Genomic DNA, 15,209 nt, shown 5'->3' with positions numbered 1-15,209 from the left:
AAGTAAATAGCAACTTCACCTTTAAACATAAATTCCTCATTCCTTCTTTTATCACCATTAACCAGAAAAGAGACGAGACATTAAGCATGCGACCATTAGGGAGATTCACAAGACCTACCAAGAAGGAGGCAGTGATATTTTGTTTGTATTGCTCTATGGGAGTCGTATTATACTGTTTAATACAAATTAAATTCAAACCTTTTCCACCACCCTTGTGAAGGCTTTTGTCTTTGCTGAATATTATGCATTTGATGATGTGATTGCTTGTCTGTTGTCTACCCAGCTAACACAATTGGTTCTGGCAAACATTGTGTGAGGCTGTAGTTTGTTTATATTTAGTTTGTTGTTCCAGTACTGTTCTCTGTCTCACAATAATGTTGTATGTGCATTTCATAGGTGGATCTACAATACAAATTAAAAAGCAATTATGTTTGCTTGCATAAATGCATTATATTTTATTAATTTCATTTAAGTTAAAATTAACTTTCCATTCTGTGTGTTCTGTTGTTTGTCAATGTTGTTTCTCTGCAATATAGTTTTATAAGTGTAATTTTATGATGTTATTTTACCATGTTTTGACAGCATCCCCTGGAGTCTACAGTTAACTTTATTACTGTGCGGTCACAATGTTATTTGGTTAGCTGAGTGTTATGCTGAAAGATGTTTAACACTATTTCATTCATTTTACTTTGCAGAGTCTCCTGAAGCAAGACGGAGGTATGTACCCGAGCTTTTTAACTTACAATTTATTATGAAAAAAGAGTCATAATTGTGATTTTCTAACACATATCTTTACTCAGTGCTCAAATGGGAGTCGAATGTGACAATGTACACCTCATTACTGATAGCTTAGAACCTGAATATGTGGTGTGTCAATGAATACAAACATCTTTGACAGAACTTTTGACATTTGAAGTAAATGCATCAGGAATGGGTGCTTATTGTTTTCTTTGCCATCTTTAAACAAAGATTCTTCTACTCATTTGCTCTCTAAACTCAGTTTACAGGATATCTCCAACCTTACCCTCTGTAAACCAAAGGGGGTCCAGTTTTTGTGATGCGTGAGTCCCCTGGACCATTTCCCTCTTGCCTCAGCTAGACTATTGAACTCCAATCACAAGGCAGTGACTCTGCACTTTGTTTACTTTTATCCACCTATTCAGTGGGAATCCCCCTGGCTGCAGGGGCTCATTGTTCCCCTTAATACGCTGTCACAGGCTTTTGCTGTCTAAGCATTGAGCTACTCCGGAGAGAGAGAGAGAGAAAGAGGGAGGAAGGGGTGGTGGTGGTGTTTGTGGGGGTGACGGGGGGCCCTTGCCACTGGGTTCTGTTGTTACTTCCTCTTCTCTTCTCCACCAGCAGATGTGGTGAATTATATTTACTCCCAGATTCCTGACCTCCCCGAGCTCTACACCCAAAGATCTGAGGTGGCGTCTGGGGACGAGCGACTCCAAAGGAAAGCTGGTAGGTGTCAGTGACTGCAGGAGCCGCAGCAGGCAGCCACCTTGGGCACATGACAGTGACAGTAGGGAGATTACTGCAGGGGATGCAGAATGGCAACATGCTGGTTGGGTCAGCCTAATAGTGCCACCTAAGCCTGAATCCATTTTCCATACTCTCTCTAATATGTTTTTATGGAAGGGCATTTTTTTTTATTCCAAATGGCTGCAATATTTTATACAATGTTTTCTATAGGTGCTCACATTGACTTTCTTGAGAGACTTTTCTGTAGATGAGTAAAACTGAATCAAGTTCAAACTGGTCCAGTGCCTGATCTAAAGTATTTGTAGCATATGTGAATATCTTTTGTCATATCATAATGCAACTGACTTTGTTTTTCTGCACACTTTGATCTAACACATTTTCACCAGTTATTTCCACATTTTGTTGTGTTTATCTCACAATATGAAACCGAGAAACAATGGTAAAGCACCTTTTTTATTTAAGTGGACCATGATGTTTATAGAACTCATACAGTTATAATATTTAACTTCTAATAATGTGTTTTATATATTTAGTTTCAAATTTAAATCTTCAGATAATCTTGATATAGTATTATATGTAGTCCTCTGCTTAGTGTCATATCTTCTGTGGAACATTATTGCATATATTTGGCCTGCTGTGCTTTAATATAAATGCAACTAGTTATTTACAGGAAGCTATAAAATGCAACCTTATTGTCTTCACAAAAAGTAATTCTCGATAAAACTAATTCTCAATAATACAAATTAAATATACTACTGTATATTATATATACCACTATACCATAAAATCACTGTATGGACTTGTGAAATAAGCGTAGACAAGACACATTTCTGTTATGTGGTCATACAGCCTCTTCACTCTTTGCGTAGCTCGGATAGGTTTATGGCCTGATAGAATTTTCTGAAAGTAAATTTAAGCATGGCCTGTGTATTGTTTCCAGATCAGCTCATTTTGCATTTTTAAAACATGCAGGGCTCTCTGGTATCCTAAGCACTTTGTGAAGCTTTTCCTTAGAGGGTGGCCTAGTGTAGAGAACTTTGTCCAAGATCTGAATAAGGCAATACAATTTATATTTTTTTTTAAGAAAGACTAATTATTTCAAACTCTGTAGAAAAAAAGCATTTTTAAAGAGTAATGAGGGAAAATTTTAAAAAGCATAACACATGCAAAGGTGGAACCATGATCAAAATATAACTAATCACCAATTTGTGATTATTGTCACTTAGGGGATACTTTGCTATACCTTGCCATGCAGCAGGCTAGGCACTATGTGGCTGGTAGCAATATTGGGTTCTGTCTACCATTCAGTGTTATTTTAAAAAGTGAAAAAAATAAAACATTGGTGGCAGAGTAATTTCTTAAAAACCTAATTCAACTCAGTTCATAAACATCTTTCAAAGGGATAACATATAATGTATAATGTATACATTTTCTGCAACTTCAGGAATATAAATTAAGTAAATCTGTTTCATGCATCAAGCTTTAAAAATCCCTTTTGCCACCAACTTCTTCACTTTCCCCTTTTGAAAATCATGCTGTTAATCTCTGCTGCTTCCACTTCAGAAAGCCAGCTTTGGGCAGTGCTCCTTGGTCATTGCTTGGTTACAGTGATGAGTTGAGGTAAATCGATTGCTTATCACTTTGTTTTTCAACAAATAAAAACTAAATCGAGCTATAAGGAGATCACAATGCACTCTTTCTCATATTGATATTACCAATTTCTGAAATTATCTACAGCTTCGATTACTATGGTACAAGAGCATTGCAATGTAAAATGGACAAAACCATTATCAAAAGAGGTTCTTAATCTCACAAATTTGTATGATCTCTTTTTAATCTCCAAGATTAAATGCAACTGAAGCTTTCTTCTTTCTGTCTTTCTTTTTCCCCATTGAAGCAATATACGCCATGGAGATCAATGTGGAGAAAGACAAGCAGACAGGTGCCACCAAGATTCTGTCTGCCTCCACAGTGAGCCCCGAGGACGTCCACCAAAGAGGGGTGAAGGTCTACGATGATGGCAGGAAGGTTGTATATGAAGTTCGCTCAGGAGGGACCACGACATTGGAGAATGGGGTCCATCCCTGGAGTTCCTCTGAGGTCGATGAACTAATGCAAAGAGTGGGGCAGTCTCAGACCAAAGGAGACTCAGGAAGGGTAGTGGTGTCTCCTAGAGATATGGCCACCGCTGGCAGTGGCAACCTAGTAACAAAGGAACAGATGGTCCATAAGGAAGCCAAGTTGGAGATGGTGCGCAACCCAGGCGGCAAGGGGACTGCCGGGCAACCGAAATACAGCTATGACGAGGTGATTGAAGTGCCAGAAGCAACTTCAGACAAACCGGTGACCATGATTTTCATGGGCTATCATAACGTGGAGGATGAGGAAGAAACCAAGAAGCTTCTGGGTTTTGACGGTACCATTAAGGCCGAGATTGTACTGATCGATGAAGATGATGAGAAGTCCCTGCGGGAGAAGACTGTCACTGACATATCTACAATGGATGGCAACGCTGCAGACCTGGTGTCCGGCCGGCCCCTGTCAGACACCACTGAACTGTCCTCTGAAGGAAAAGACGAAAGCTCAACCAAGGAGCCCCCGCCCGCAGGTATTCAAAAGAAAAAGCGCTGTCGGTGCTGTACTATCATGTGACCATTTCCACCTTTCCTTCCTAGGAGCACATTCTCTAGTCTCTTCCTCCTTAACCTCACCTCGTACTAACAGCACCTCTACTACTGTGACCTGGGAAAGCACACACTGTTCTGTCTCTTTTGATCTCTTTTTAGAATTGGTTGAATTGCAGTGACACACTGTAAAATATTCTGCAGGGTGAGGGGGAGGGATACAGAAATTAAACTGGAGGAGGTAGAAGTTGTTTGTATTCATGCAAATGAATGATATACATTAGAAAGTTCTAAGAAGGTAGTTCCCTGTACTTGGTATTTATGAGCTAAAAAGGAAACAAACCAGAAACAAGAACGATCCAGGTCATTTTTTGTAGGCTTTAAAAATTGTAAATATTGTAAGAACACAACAAAGATCTAAAGCCTGGGTCTCCTCAAATGTCAATTAAAGATTTAAACTTGTAGATGTTGTAGATGATAATGTAGCACACATTCACACACACAGATTTGTATGAGGTGTTTCACACAAATGTACAATACTATACAGTTAATTTGGCACTTCACACTGAGCACACAAAACTTAGATAACTATTTGACATTTGTCCAGTGGCCTTATAAAGTAATTGAAACACAAACCAGAGCATAGCATCTGTCCTGGAATGTCGATCATACTACCGTTTACAAATCTGAAATACCAACTGTACTTTTTTGGAAAAAAAAACTGTCTATGTACTTAGGCTGCCCACTACTTAGAACAACAAGTTATGTTTTGTTTGTTTGTTTGTTTGTTTGTTTGTTTTTAAGACCATTTGCCTTTTGGTATATGTGCCTATTTCTTCTAATCTGTTAGTAGTAGAGGTTTATTTGAAGTATGCTATTATATTTGAATGTGCTTAAAAAGAGGCCATTGAATGGACATTGTCATCGATGACAAAGAAATCTTGACAACAAATCTTAAGTGCTTGGATTTTCTAAACAGCTGGCTTTATTTCGAGTTTGTAAGACTATTTTTCTAAATACCTTTGTTATGAGGTTGATTGTGGGCTTCATTTCTCTTAAAGGGTATCTCTGAGGAGACCATGCTGTACTTTTTCTCCCCTTTTGAAAAATTGAACAAAAAAATTGCTCTTGGTTAAATGATTTAACTTCTACTCTAGGTAGGTTTTTCAGCACAACAACTGCCAATTGAAGCTTTCCAGCTGCACTGCTCAAGTTTTCTAACTGCTCTTTTCTTTCTGTGACAACAGAGAACATACTTTTAATATTGATATCAAAAAAGCCTGTCATGGTTATAACAGGCATATTAATCACTGATAGTTCTCTGGGAAATGCATTGGTATTCCTCTTCCAGAATTGTGTAAATGCCTTCAAAGCAATTGGCAAAAGAAACAGCCTGCAATGACCAGGTCCCTGGTTTACATTTAAAGCTAACCTGGTGCTAAAATCTGGGGGACCTGCGCCACTGACTGTTCCACATATTCATGAAAATTCATATTTCATCCATGATCAAATAACTAAGACGTTGATCTTTAGTTGTGCACAGAGAACGTCTAACAGATTTTTTTAAGCACTTTTTTAAGTAAACATTTAATCATGTAAAATCATTTAAACCTTAATCGTGTAAATTTTAACTGATTCCATTATCTAATGTTTAAAGAAATTATGAGGAAAAAATAGACAAAATATGTATTTATCACTACCCATAACCCTTTACACATCCAATCTGGATGTTTTATTTTTGTTTAGCAAAATGTTATATTTATATATTATTTGAATAACTTGAATACATTGTATTATAATTCGGCCATGTCTGTGTGTCTATATATATATATATATATATATAGACACACAGACATGGCCGAAAGTATTGGTACCCTTCCACTTTAAAAAAAACCTCACAATTTTCTCTGAACTAAGTAGAAACAAAAGTATTTGCTATCCACCATTCTTTATTTCACATTCAATAGAACATAAACTTTGCTTTTGATTTATGACATAACATATTACTTTAAATAGTAAAACAAATGAAAATGGCATGGACAAAAATATTGGGACCCTTAACCTAATATTTCATTGCACAGCCTTTAGAGACAATAACTGCAATCAAGCGCTGTCTGTAGCTCTGCATGAGATTTCTACACTTCTCGACTGTTAGTTTGTCCCACTCTTCTAGAGCAAACTGCTCCAATTCTCTCAGGTTTGATGGGTGCCTTTGCCCAACTGTGAGTTACAGCTCTTTCCACAGATGTTCAATGAGACTTAGATCCGAACTCATAGAAGACCACTTCAGATGTTTTCTTCTCATCCATTTTTGGGTGCTTTTTGAGGTATGTTTCGGGTCATTATCCTGCTGGAGGACCCATGACCTGCGACGGGGACACAGCTTTCTGATACTAGGCTGTATGTTGCGCTCCAAAATGCCTTGGTACTCTTGGTACATCGTGGCCTGCACAGATTCAAGGCAGCCAGTGCCAGAGGCAGCAAAGCAAACCCTAAAACATCACTGAGCCTCCTCCATGTTTCACAGTAGGGATGGTGTTCTTTTCCCTGTAAACATGGAGTTGTTATGATTTACCAAAAAGCTCTACTTTTGTTTCGTCTGTCCAAAGAACATTCTTCTAGAAGGACTTTGGCTTGTCCACATGCATTTTGGCAAACTCCAGTCTGGCTTTTTTGTGTTTCTCTCTTAGAGAGAGGTCTTCTACCATGGAGCCCATTTTCATTCAGACAGCGATGAATGGTGTGACTTGAAACTGTTTTGAGGTTTCCCTTGGTTCTTTCTCCACCATACGAACAAGCCTTCTCTTCATTCTTGGGTCAATTTTCCTCTTGCGGCCACGACCAGGGATGTTGGCTACAGTCCCATGGGCTTTAAACTTCCTTATAATATTGTCAACAGTGCTCATAGGAACATCAAGCTCTTAAGAGATGGTCTTGTAGGACCATGCTTAGCTATTACCTTCTTGCTAACCTCCTCAGACAAGTCTCTGGTTTCTTCTTTTTTCCATGTTCAGTGTGATACACAGTTGCGGTTGAAGTCACCTGTGATACTAATTAAAAGAGAATGGTCTGCTTGAGGTATCACTTCAATACAATGATTTCATATAACTTCTAAAGGGTATCAATAATATTGTCCAGGCCATTTTAGAATGTCTTTAAAGACTAATAATTCAGTTCTTTTCACAGTTTTTTTTTGTTTTGTTCCACTGCAAATCAAAGACATGTTTTTTTTTAATGTATTAAAGTTATTTATTATACTGATCAGAAGGTTTTGTTATTTTATAGATTTATTTTTTATAAGTAATCATTTGACCATAGACCAAATGTTAAAAAACACACGTTCTATTAAATTAAAGTGCACATTGAGTGCCTAAATCTAAATAATTATTATAATTACACAATAATTATGGTACCATTAAAAAAATATTAGAATCATTTAAAATATAAAAAATATTAGAATCATTTAAAATACAGCTCTGGAAAAAATTAAGAGACCACTGCAAAATAATCAGTTTCTCTGGTTTTACTATTTATAGTAAAAGTAAAGTGTTTGGGTAAAATGAACATATTTGTTTTATTCTATAAACTACTGACAACATTTCTCCCAAATTCCAAATAAAAATATGAATTGAATGGAATGGCTGCCATACATGTAGAGATGCTGATTTAAGAAACATTTGCAGGGGTCTCTTAATTCCAGTTCTTTTTCCAGAGCTGTATATACTGTATATACTCTCAAGACATAATTAAATGGTCATTATATCAATGGCCTTTATAACAAGGGCCCAAACTGAAGACTCACATGAAGGAAGATGGAGTAACCTCTGTAATTACAAACTCAGAGGAATTGACAGTGGCTAATTCTGTTATGGGAACCTAAGAATTTCCTGGCCACTTTATACAGCCTCAGCAATGTGAAGGGAATTTAATTAGGTATTAATTGAAAAGATGTTAGAGATGCTTATATTTTTGGCTGTCAACAAGAATAAAAATGTATATTTTTTTTACATGAAGGTGGAAGTAATTTGCAAAGAGAGTTAATGATAATATTTAAGGTTAAGATGTATACAGTATATATGTGTAGATAAAGTATGTATATACTGTATATGAACAAACTTTTTATTTAAAACCCTCCCTGTTTATTTGTATAAATAGATAAATAACTTATGTTATATATATTCAACACAGATTCAAAATGTTATATTTTTTGCAGCCATGCATCTCCTCCCATTAACACTGTCATGCCTTCAGTTTCTTTTTAATTCCCTCATACTACTTTTATATCTCGGATTGTTTTGTTTTCCATAGGCAAACTGAAGTAGTAATTAGATCTGGCACTTTAATGGCACCTTTTGTACCAAATACCGTTACATTGAGGTAAGGGTCCAACATGGGACCTTGTAGAATTACAGCTATTGTAATTTTAATCTAAAATCCACCTTATGGACAAAGAAATACATTTAGATTTAATGAATCAGACATTAAATCAGAACTAATTAAATGTTCTAAGTATTAATATACATATGTGTGATTATGGCAAAATGTAGACTGAGATTAAATTATATTCAAGGTGACTGTCCTACCTACTAAAGTGTATTATTATTATCATTATGTATTTTTTTTAAATAGCCAGGCTGTATAAGGAAAGTTAATGATATTGCAGGATCAGTATTGCCAGCAGTGAAAAGTGGGGCTTTGTAAATGTTGCTCAAAATCTCTTTTGTGCTTTTGGGAGGACAAGTTTTTTTGTTTTGTTTTTTTATTGTAGCTAAGAAAATTCCAGGTTTCTAGTCCTAAGCACAATCTATTTTTGACCCACCATACATTTGGTATAGTAATTAACATGTAATGTGCCAAGTGCATTTATTTATTCATTTTAGCTGAAGATGCAGGAATCTGTTCTTACTTTTCTGAAGTATTTTTTTTCTTCATATTTTTAGTTATATTTATATTGTGGTCTTTTAGAAAATAGCTACAAAGCAGACAGCATAATAACCTTTCTTTGCAGTTACGCAAGGCTTTTTAACATTGAGGTGCCATTTAAAAATACATTCTATCAAAAACATTATTTTTTTAATTATCAGGTCACCATTTTAACTTTTTATCATATTTATATTTTCATATAATCACATTGCCTGAAATATTTATTTCAGTGAGGCTGTGATAATCTTTTAAATTATTTATTTGTATTTATTTTAATTATTTAACTTCAAACCCTTTGTTGAAGGGTTAGTGACACTATTAGTCAAACAAAGGCCAGGTACTGTTTTTAGGTTTAATAACCAAATACAGAAAGAAAAGAATTGCAACCTTTAGGTTGGTATTTACAATTTTACAAAGTATTACTTTTTCTGTAATATATATATATATATATATATATATATATATATATATATATATATATATATATATATATATATATATGAGGCGTGGAAATAGATATGATGTGCCATTTTTTTATAGTTTGCTATAGTTGTTGAACTGGGGAAACTGTGTCTATGCAACATTCATTTCAAATGTTTGTTTGTTTGTTTTGGGCTTTTCATTTTCAGAAACACATGACTGTTTTTAATGTTGAAATAATATTAGTGGAAAAAATAGTTTGGGCTTTTACTAATGGGTACCATTTTTTAATGGTAATTTTTAATTGTTTGAAGTTTACTTGTACTGATCCCTATCAATGAGGCCCACCAAACTACAAAGTAATGCTGATGGGACCATAGCCATATTTTTTTAAGCTAAGTTTGTTTAGGATTGCTGAAATACCAAGTATGCTCTCATTTCACAACAAGCCAATGTGTCTAAAAGACAATAACAATGTAGGTTACACGTTTAATGGCAAGAGCCATACATATTTGTACTGCATTCAATATTCAGTAAGATAAAATATTAAACACAATTTTCCTTTGAGATGTCTGTGATACAACAAAGATAACATAATAGACATACTCTGCAATGGGTCTTATCTTCAGATATGAATTTCTGAACAGTTCCTATCACTGAATTTGACATGAATCTTCACCTATTATTGTATGAACCATCATAATGATGACATTATGGTAGGCAACAGCACTCGTCTTAGATTATTCACTTCCATTACAATTAATAATAAAAATGACAAGTCGAACAGAAAAAATAAAAGCATTTTTTAACCTTACCATGTTTTTCACAAACCTTAGGTGGCAACAGAGAAAATGTGAAAACCGATCTAAATGAAAAGCCAATGTGAGACTGAGTTTGACTATCCCAGACCCTTCTGCTCTGGGTAAAGTAACTATGCAAGGATGTTGGTGGATGGTTTATGAAAGAGGACATATATGCCGTATATGGCTAGTGTAGCAAAAGCTCTTTTATTATGTGGCAGTTTGGACTGTAGGAAACCAAATTCCCAAACAAGGCCTGTACAACATGAATTCCCTTAATGATGAGCAACCATCTGGCGTGTTCAAATGGAAGCATCCAACAAAACCTGAAAATGAAGTGAAGGAAAAAGTATGAATCCATAGCATTTCTCCAACTTATATTAAAGGTAGAACCAGCAGCTGTCCTTTATAAATCTGCTCCTCTGTTTTAAAGTCAAAGTTCCTATTCTTCACTTGGTATAGCGTATAGATCATGGTGGATATGAGCCATCTTTTGACAATTACACTGTCTAATTGCATTTTACCTTAATTGATTTACAGAAAGATATATGCATACTGTATATATAAAATTCATACAATTTTGGAGGAGAATGGTTTATTTTTAATAATGATGAAAAATAAAAATAGATAGTTTACTTTATCCAGCTATAACTATAGTAAACTCATTTTGGTTTTGGATTGTATGTGTTCATTATGCCACATAATAAAATGTATTCCAATGGGAACAGTCAAGAATGTCAATAAGCTGTAATAGTCTTGGCAAATTCTTACTAGCAGAGAGCAGTCCCTGAAGTCTCTGACATTGTGAAATGGGAATTTATATTGTTTATAATTCAGAATATTTGGGTCAGATAATTAATCAGTAGAAGTAAATATATATATTGGCTAGTGAAGCCAATATTATAATTTATCATTCTAATAGTATTTTACTATAAAGGTGGAATACATGCATCTGGGGAATATTAATTCTGTGGATGAATTAATCAGTGCCCAAATAAAACAGAATATATAAGAAATTAAGTGTGACAATAATGTTAGCAAAAGTATTATTATAATACTGTAATCTCAGTTTCATAATAACAATTAATCAGTCATTGTAGGCTGTGAAGTAGTATTAAAAATACATATATTTTATTGTAAATCAAATAGAAAATCCAGGATTGTATGCAATTTGAAAGAATGCTGTGTTTTTTTTTGTTTGCCCCCTTAACTAATCTACATGCAATTACACAAGATTTCTCTTACAGCATAATTCCTAGTGAGACTGGACCCCTGAATGTTGTGTAGCACACAGTTTTCGGTATCAGAAACACTGCCGAGTAGAGCTTTGAAAAGTGGGATTGCGGCTTCAGTAGTGTACCTTTGTCTGAGTTAAACAATGTGAATAAAAGAACTTGCAATGGAACCGCTGTGCTTATTGGTTGGAACTGCTATACTTTTGTAACCTGAAGTGTTTTTTTTTTTTTAATGTTCTATTTTCTTTTTTCTCTCTCTCTCTATCTCTTTCTTTCACTCTTTCTGATATAAGCTGCCAGCAGCCATGCTGTATTTGTGGCTTCTTCTCTGTATGGTATACCTAGTAAAATAAACTGCATTTTTTCACTGTGCCTACCCTCTGTGTCTGTGCTATGGTTCTTTTTCTAACACACTGTGCAAAGACACTACTCCCTCTCCTTAAAGACACATTGCATCCCTATCACATCTCTCAAGCAATACTAACTCCACATTGGCCTGTTATGCATTTTATTGCCTGCCACTACTATGGCTGCTTTCCATTCATCATACTTTACAGATATGTATAACATAAGCATGAAACAATAGGAAAAAAGAGTTTTCGCATTTATGAAAATGAAAATTGTTTGGCTTTTTAGATACCAGCTGGAAAGCTTACTGTTCAAATCTGTTTATTTGTAGATGTCAAATCCTGTTGGTCATGGGAAAAAATATATATCGTACAAATAATTTCTACCTTAATCTGTACCCTTTGAGATGACTAGGCCAATATTTTAATGTATGTGAATTCAAGCTTTGTCAATGGATAGATAGATAGATAGATTCAATTTTAAAATTGTATCAAACTCAAATTCATGATGCAATAAGTAATAATTAGTAGAGTTAAGACTTCAAATACTTTCAGCTGGAACTCCATAGACATTATTTACCAACATTTTATTTTATTTTTAGTACTTAATATTAGTTCTGGTTTGTTCAACTACATGTTTTATATAGGTTTCAGTTGTGCATCTGTGTGGGTCTGGGTGTTACATATTGCATAATTTCATTTCATTTATTATTTTTAATTTTTAGATGTTAGATCTTATATCACTGCTTGGCATCCATTCATTCATTTCCAATAATAAGATATCCATGGGTCCATTCAACAAGAATTCTTCACAATTTATTTTAACTTGCAACCCATAAGACACAATCACATACCGTATTAAAGCACATCTTACATTACATTAGACACTTTCAACAATTATATTATTTTGAAAGTTACATCATCCACAAGTTTGTATCAAATACATTTTAGTTATTTGAGAGACCTCAGAACCCAGAATGATACATATCTTCAGGGTTAAACTCTAACAAAATATATATAAATAGCTGGAGCAGTATCATGTAAAGAATACACAAACTTATTTCCTAATAATTACTAAATATTCACTAGATGAGAATTATATTAAATGAATCTTAACATTAGTTAATCATCAGTGTATTAGGAAAAGTTGTTCAATGAAGGACAATATACATTTACACATTTCTTTTTCACATGTTTATGAGTTCATATATTCCACTACATTTAAACTTTTTGTTTTAATACAGTATAACCACTCCTATGGCATTGGTGTGTGAAACGAGCTGCGAGAATCTCCACAAATCTTTTTTTGTTACATTACCATGAAAGTTTGGCAACGCAAGAATTATGTGATTTAAAACAGTTACCTAAAGTAACTTTCCATAAAATGTTAATGATCCTGACACTTCAACTATGAATAAATTAACTGTGCTTTCTGGTACTTTTTCTGGCTGATCTGATTAAAAAGTGTCAACAGATTTTTTTTTAATAGCTCAAACTGTAATGAAGCTAAACTCCAATGGCTATAACAGCTGTTGGGATAATAATCAGACAATAATAAAATAATTAAACGGATAGTATATGCCAACATGAAGAACAAGTGTGTCACATCCACATTGGGTGAAATTACTTTTTTTTTTTTTACCCCAGAAACCTGTTTATGATGAAAATTGCTCTGCACTCACAAATACTCTAAACCAAATCAAAACGTTGACAAATCTACGATTAGCAAAGTACAAACCTGTATCCTATTGCATTTAAATGTATTTTCAGAATCTACTTTGTTAGTGTAACAACAAGGATTTGTGATTTGGCATAGGGGGTAAGGATGTAATATGGTTTGGCTTACTCTCTTGGCTGCTGGAATGACTTGATCCGGGTCCAGACCGTCAAACCCCCCCACCGACAGGGATGAGCCAAGGAGCTGCTGCAGAGGCGGCGACAGGGGAGGTGGTGGGATGTAAAACAATGAGCGCTGGGTGTGTGTGTTAAGGACGGGGTATTTATACTCTTGAGAGTGATAAAATCTGAGTTGTCTACTCCCGAAATTTGATTAATAAATTCCAAGTTATAAATCAAAATGATACAGGCTACAAGTTCTTTTTTTCATGAGTAGTTCAAAGTTTTGATTTGGTCTAGTCCTAAGATGCAAAGTTAGACGCATAGACTTCTGTCAAAAATGATGATGATGGTAAGAATTTATCAGGCTATTTATAGAGATCATACAGAGTTTGAAATAGCCAATTATCCCTCTCCAATGATTGAATAGTGTTGATATATAGACTACTCAATAAATTGAAATACCTGATTTAAAAACAAATACAAATCTGTTCAAACCAGTCATTAAATAGATAAGGCAACAAAAAGCTGGTATGAATAAATGCAGTTTTTAATCATAAATGTAAATTTTAATTCTGCTCACGTACAAAATTATAGCACCATGTGTATTATCATTGCAAGGCAGAAGAGATAACCATAAACTTTTAAAATACATCGCCATATGACATACATAGGATGCGTGTTTGCAGGTTTAATGACTATAATATCTAGACTAAATTACCCCTTGTAGCATAACTAAATTCTAGTTATTATCACTGACAAGATGGATGTTGCCAATAGCCAGTCTCAGATCATAGAAAACAAGCACTCATTAGATTAGCAGGCAGAAAGTAATGCACACAGAAGCAAGATTTTAGTAATAGAGAAAATTACAGGTTTTGTTGATGGCAAAGTTAGCATTTGTTGTGCATGCTTTTGGGAAAAGCACTCTGCACACTTATAATTAGTTTTGCCTTACTCTCAGATCTAATATTTGTGGCTGCCTGCTGTTGTGAGGTAGGCTTGGACTTCTAATAAACTCGCTACTCATCACTGAATTAATTTCAAGCACTATAAAAGATTCTGAGGATAATTGAATTGCTATCATTCCTCCAACTCCGGGAGAGAGATGCAGGCCAACTTAATTAAATGTGAAAATATCAATATGTCTCACAATATTACACTATCAAAAGATTCATAATATCCCTTTAACTATAGAACTGTCATTTATTTCAAAGTATGCATTTGTCAGTACTAGTGCAAGTTATTTTTAAGTAGTTCATTATGTACGGTGAAAATAATACTAAAGTGCATATAAAAATACCAAAACAAAACCCAAAAAACACACATTTAATAGAAACACTCCTTTATGCATTCTTCCCAAAGATATTCTATGTGGCCTATATTGGCACCAGTGATCAAACAACACAAAACAAAGCAATCAACTATTCCACAGTTTGCTGTTCCCCAGAGCAGTTCTCTTCTGTGTGGTTGTTGGTGTTTTACTGTTGTATTCCAAGGCTGTGATTTCTTCCATTCTCTCCTGTAACAACCACAGTC

The 15,209-nt window shown here is 34.7% G+C and overlaps 1 protein-coding gene across 2 annotated transcripts in view; it reads left to right on the top strand.

The window, feature by feature from the left end:
- palm2akap2 (PALM2 and AKAP2 fusion) overlaps nt 1-15,209 on the top strand; it is a 135,465-nt gene that overhangs the window by 53,823 nt on the left and 66,433 nt on the right. For both annotated transcript variants that reach the window (XM_066711044.1, XM_066711043.1), the window contains exons 6-8: nt 696-717; nt 1,363-1,464; nt 3,383-4,093. In XM_066711044.1, the coding sequence (XP_066567141.1) occupies nt 696-717; nt 1,363-1,464; nt 3,383-4,093 (835 nt within the window). The remainder of the gene's footprint in view (nt 1-695; nt 718-1,362; nt 1,465-3,382; nt 4,094-15,209) is intronic.

Source organism: Amia ocellicauda, chromosome 8 (assembly GCF_036373705.1).
Source record: "Amia ocellicauda isolate fAmiCal2 chromosome 8, fAmiCal2.hap1, whole genome shotgun sequence".
Classification (NCBI taxonomy): domain Eukaryota; kingdom Metazoa; phylum Chordata; class Actinopteri; order Amiiformes; family Amiidae; genus Amia; species Amia ocellicauda.
This window is presented reverse-complemented; position numbering and strand designations above follow the sequence as displayed.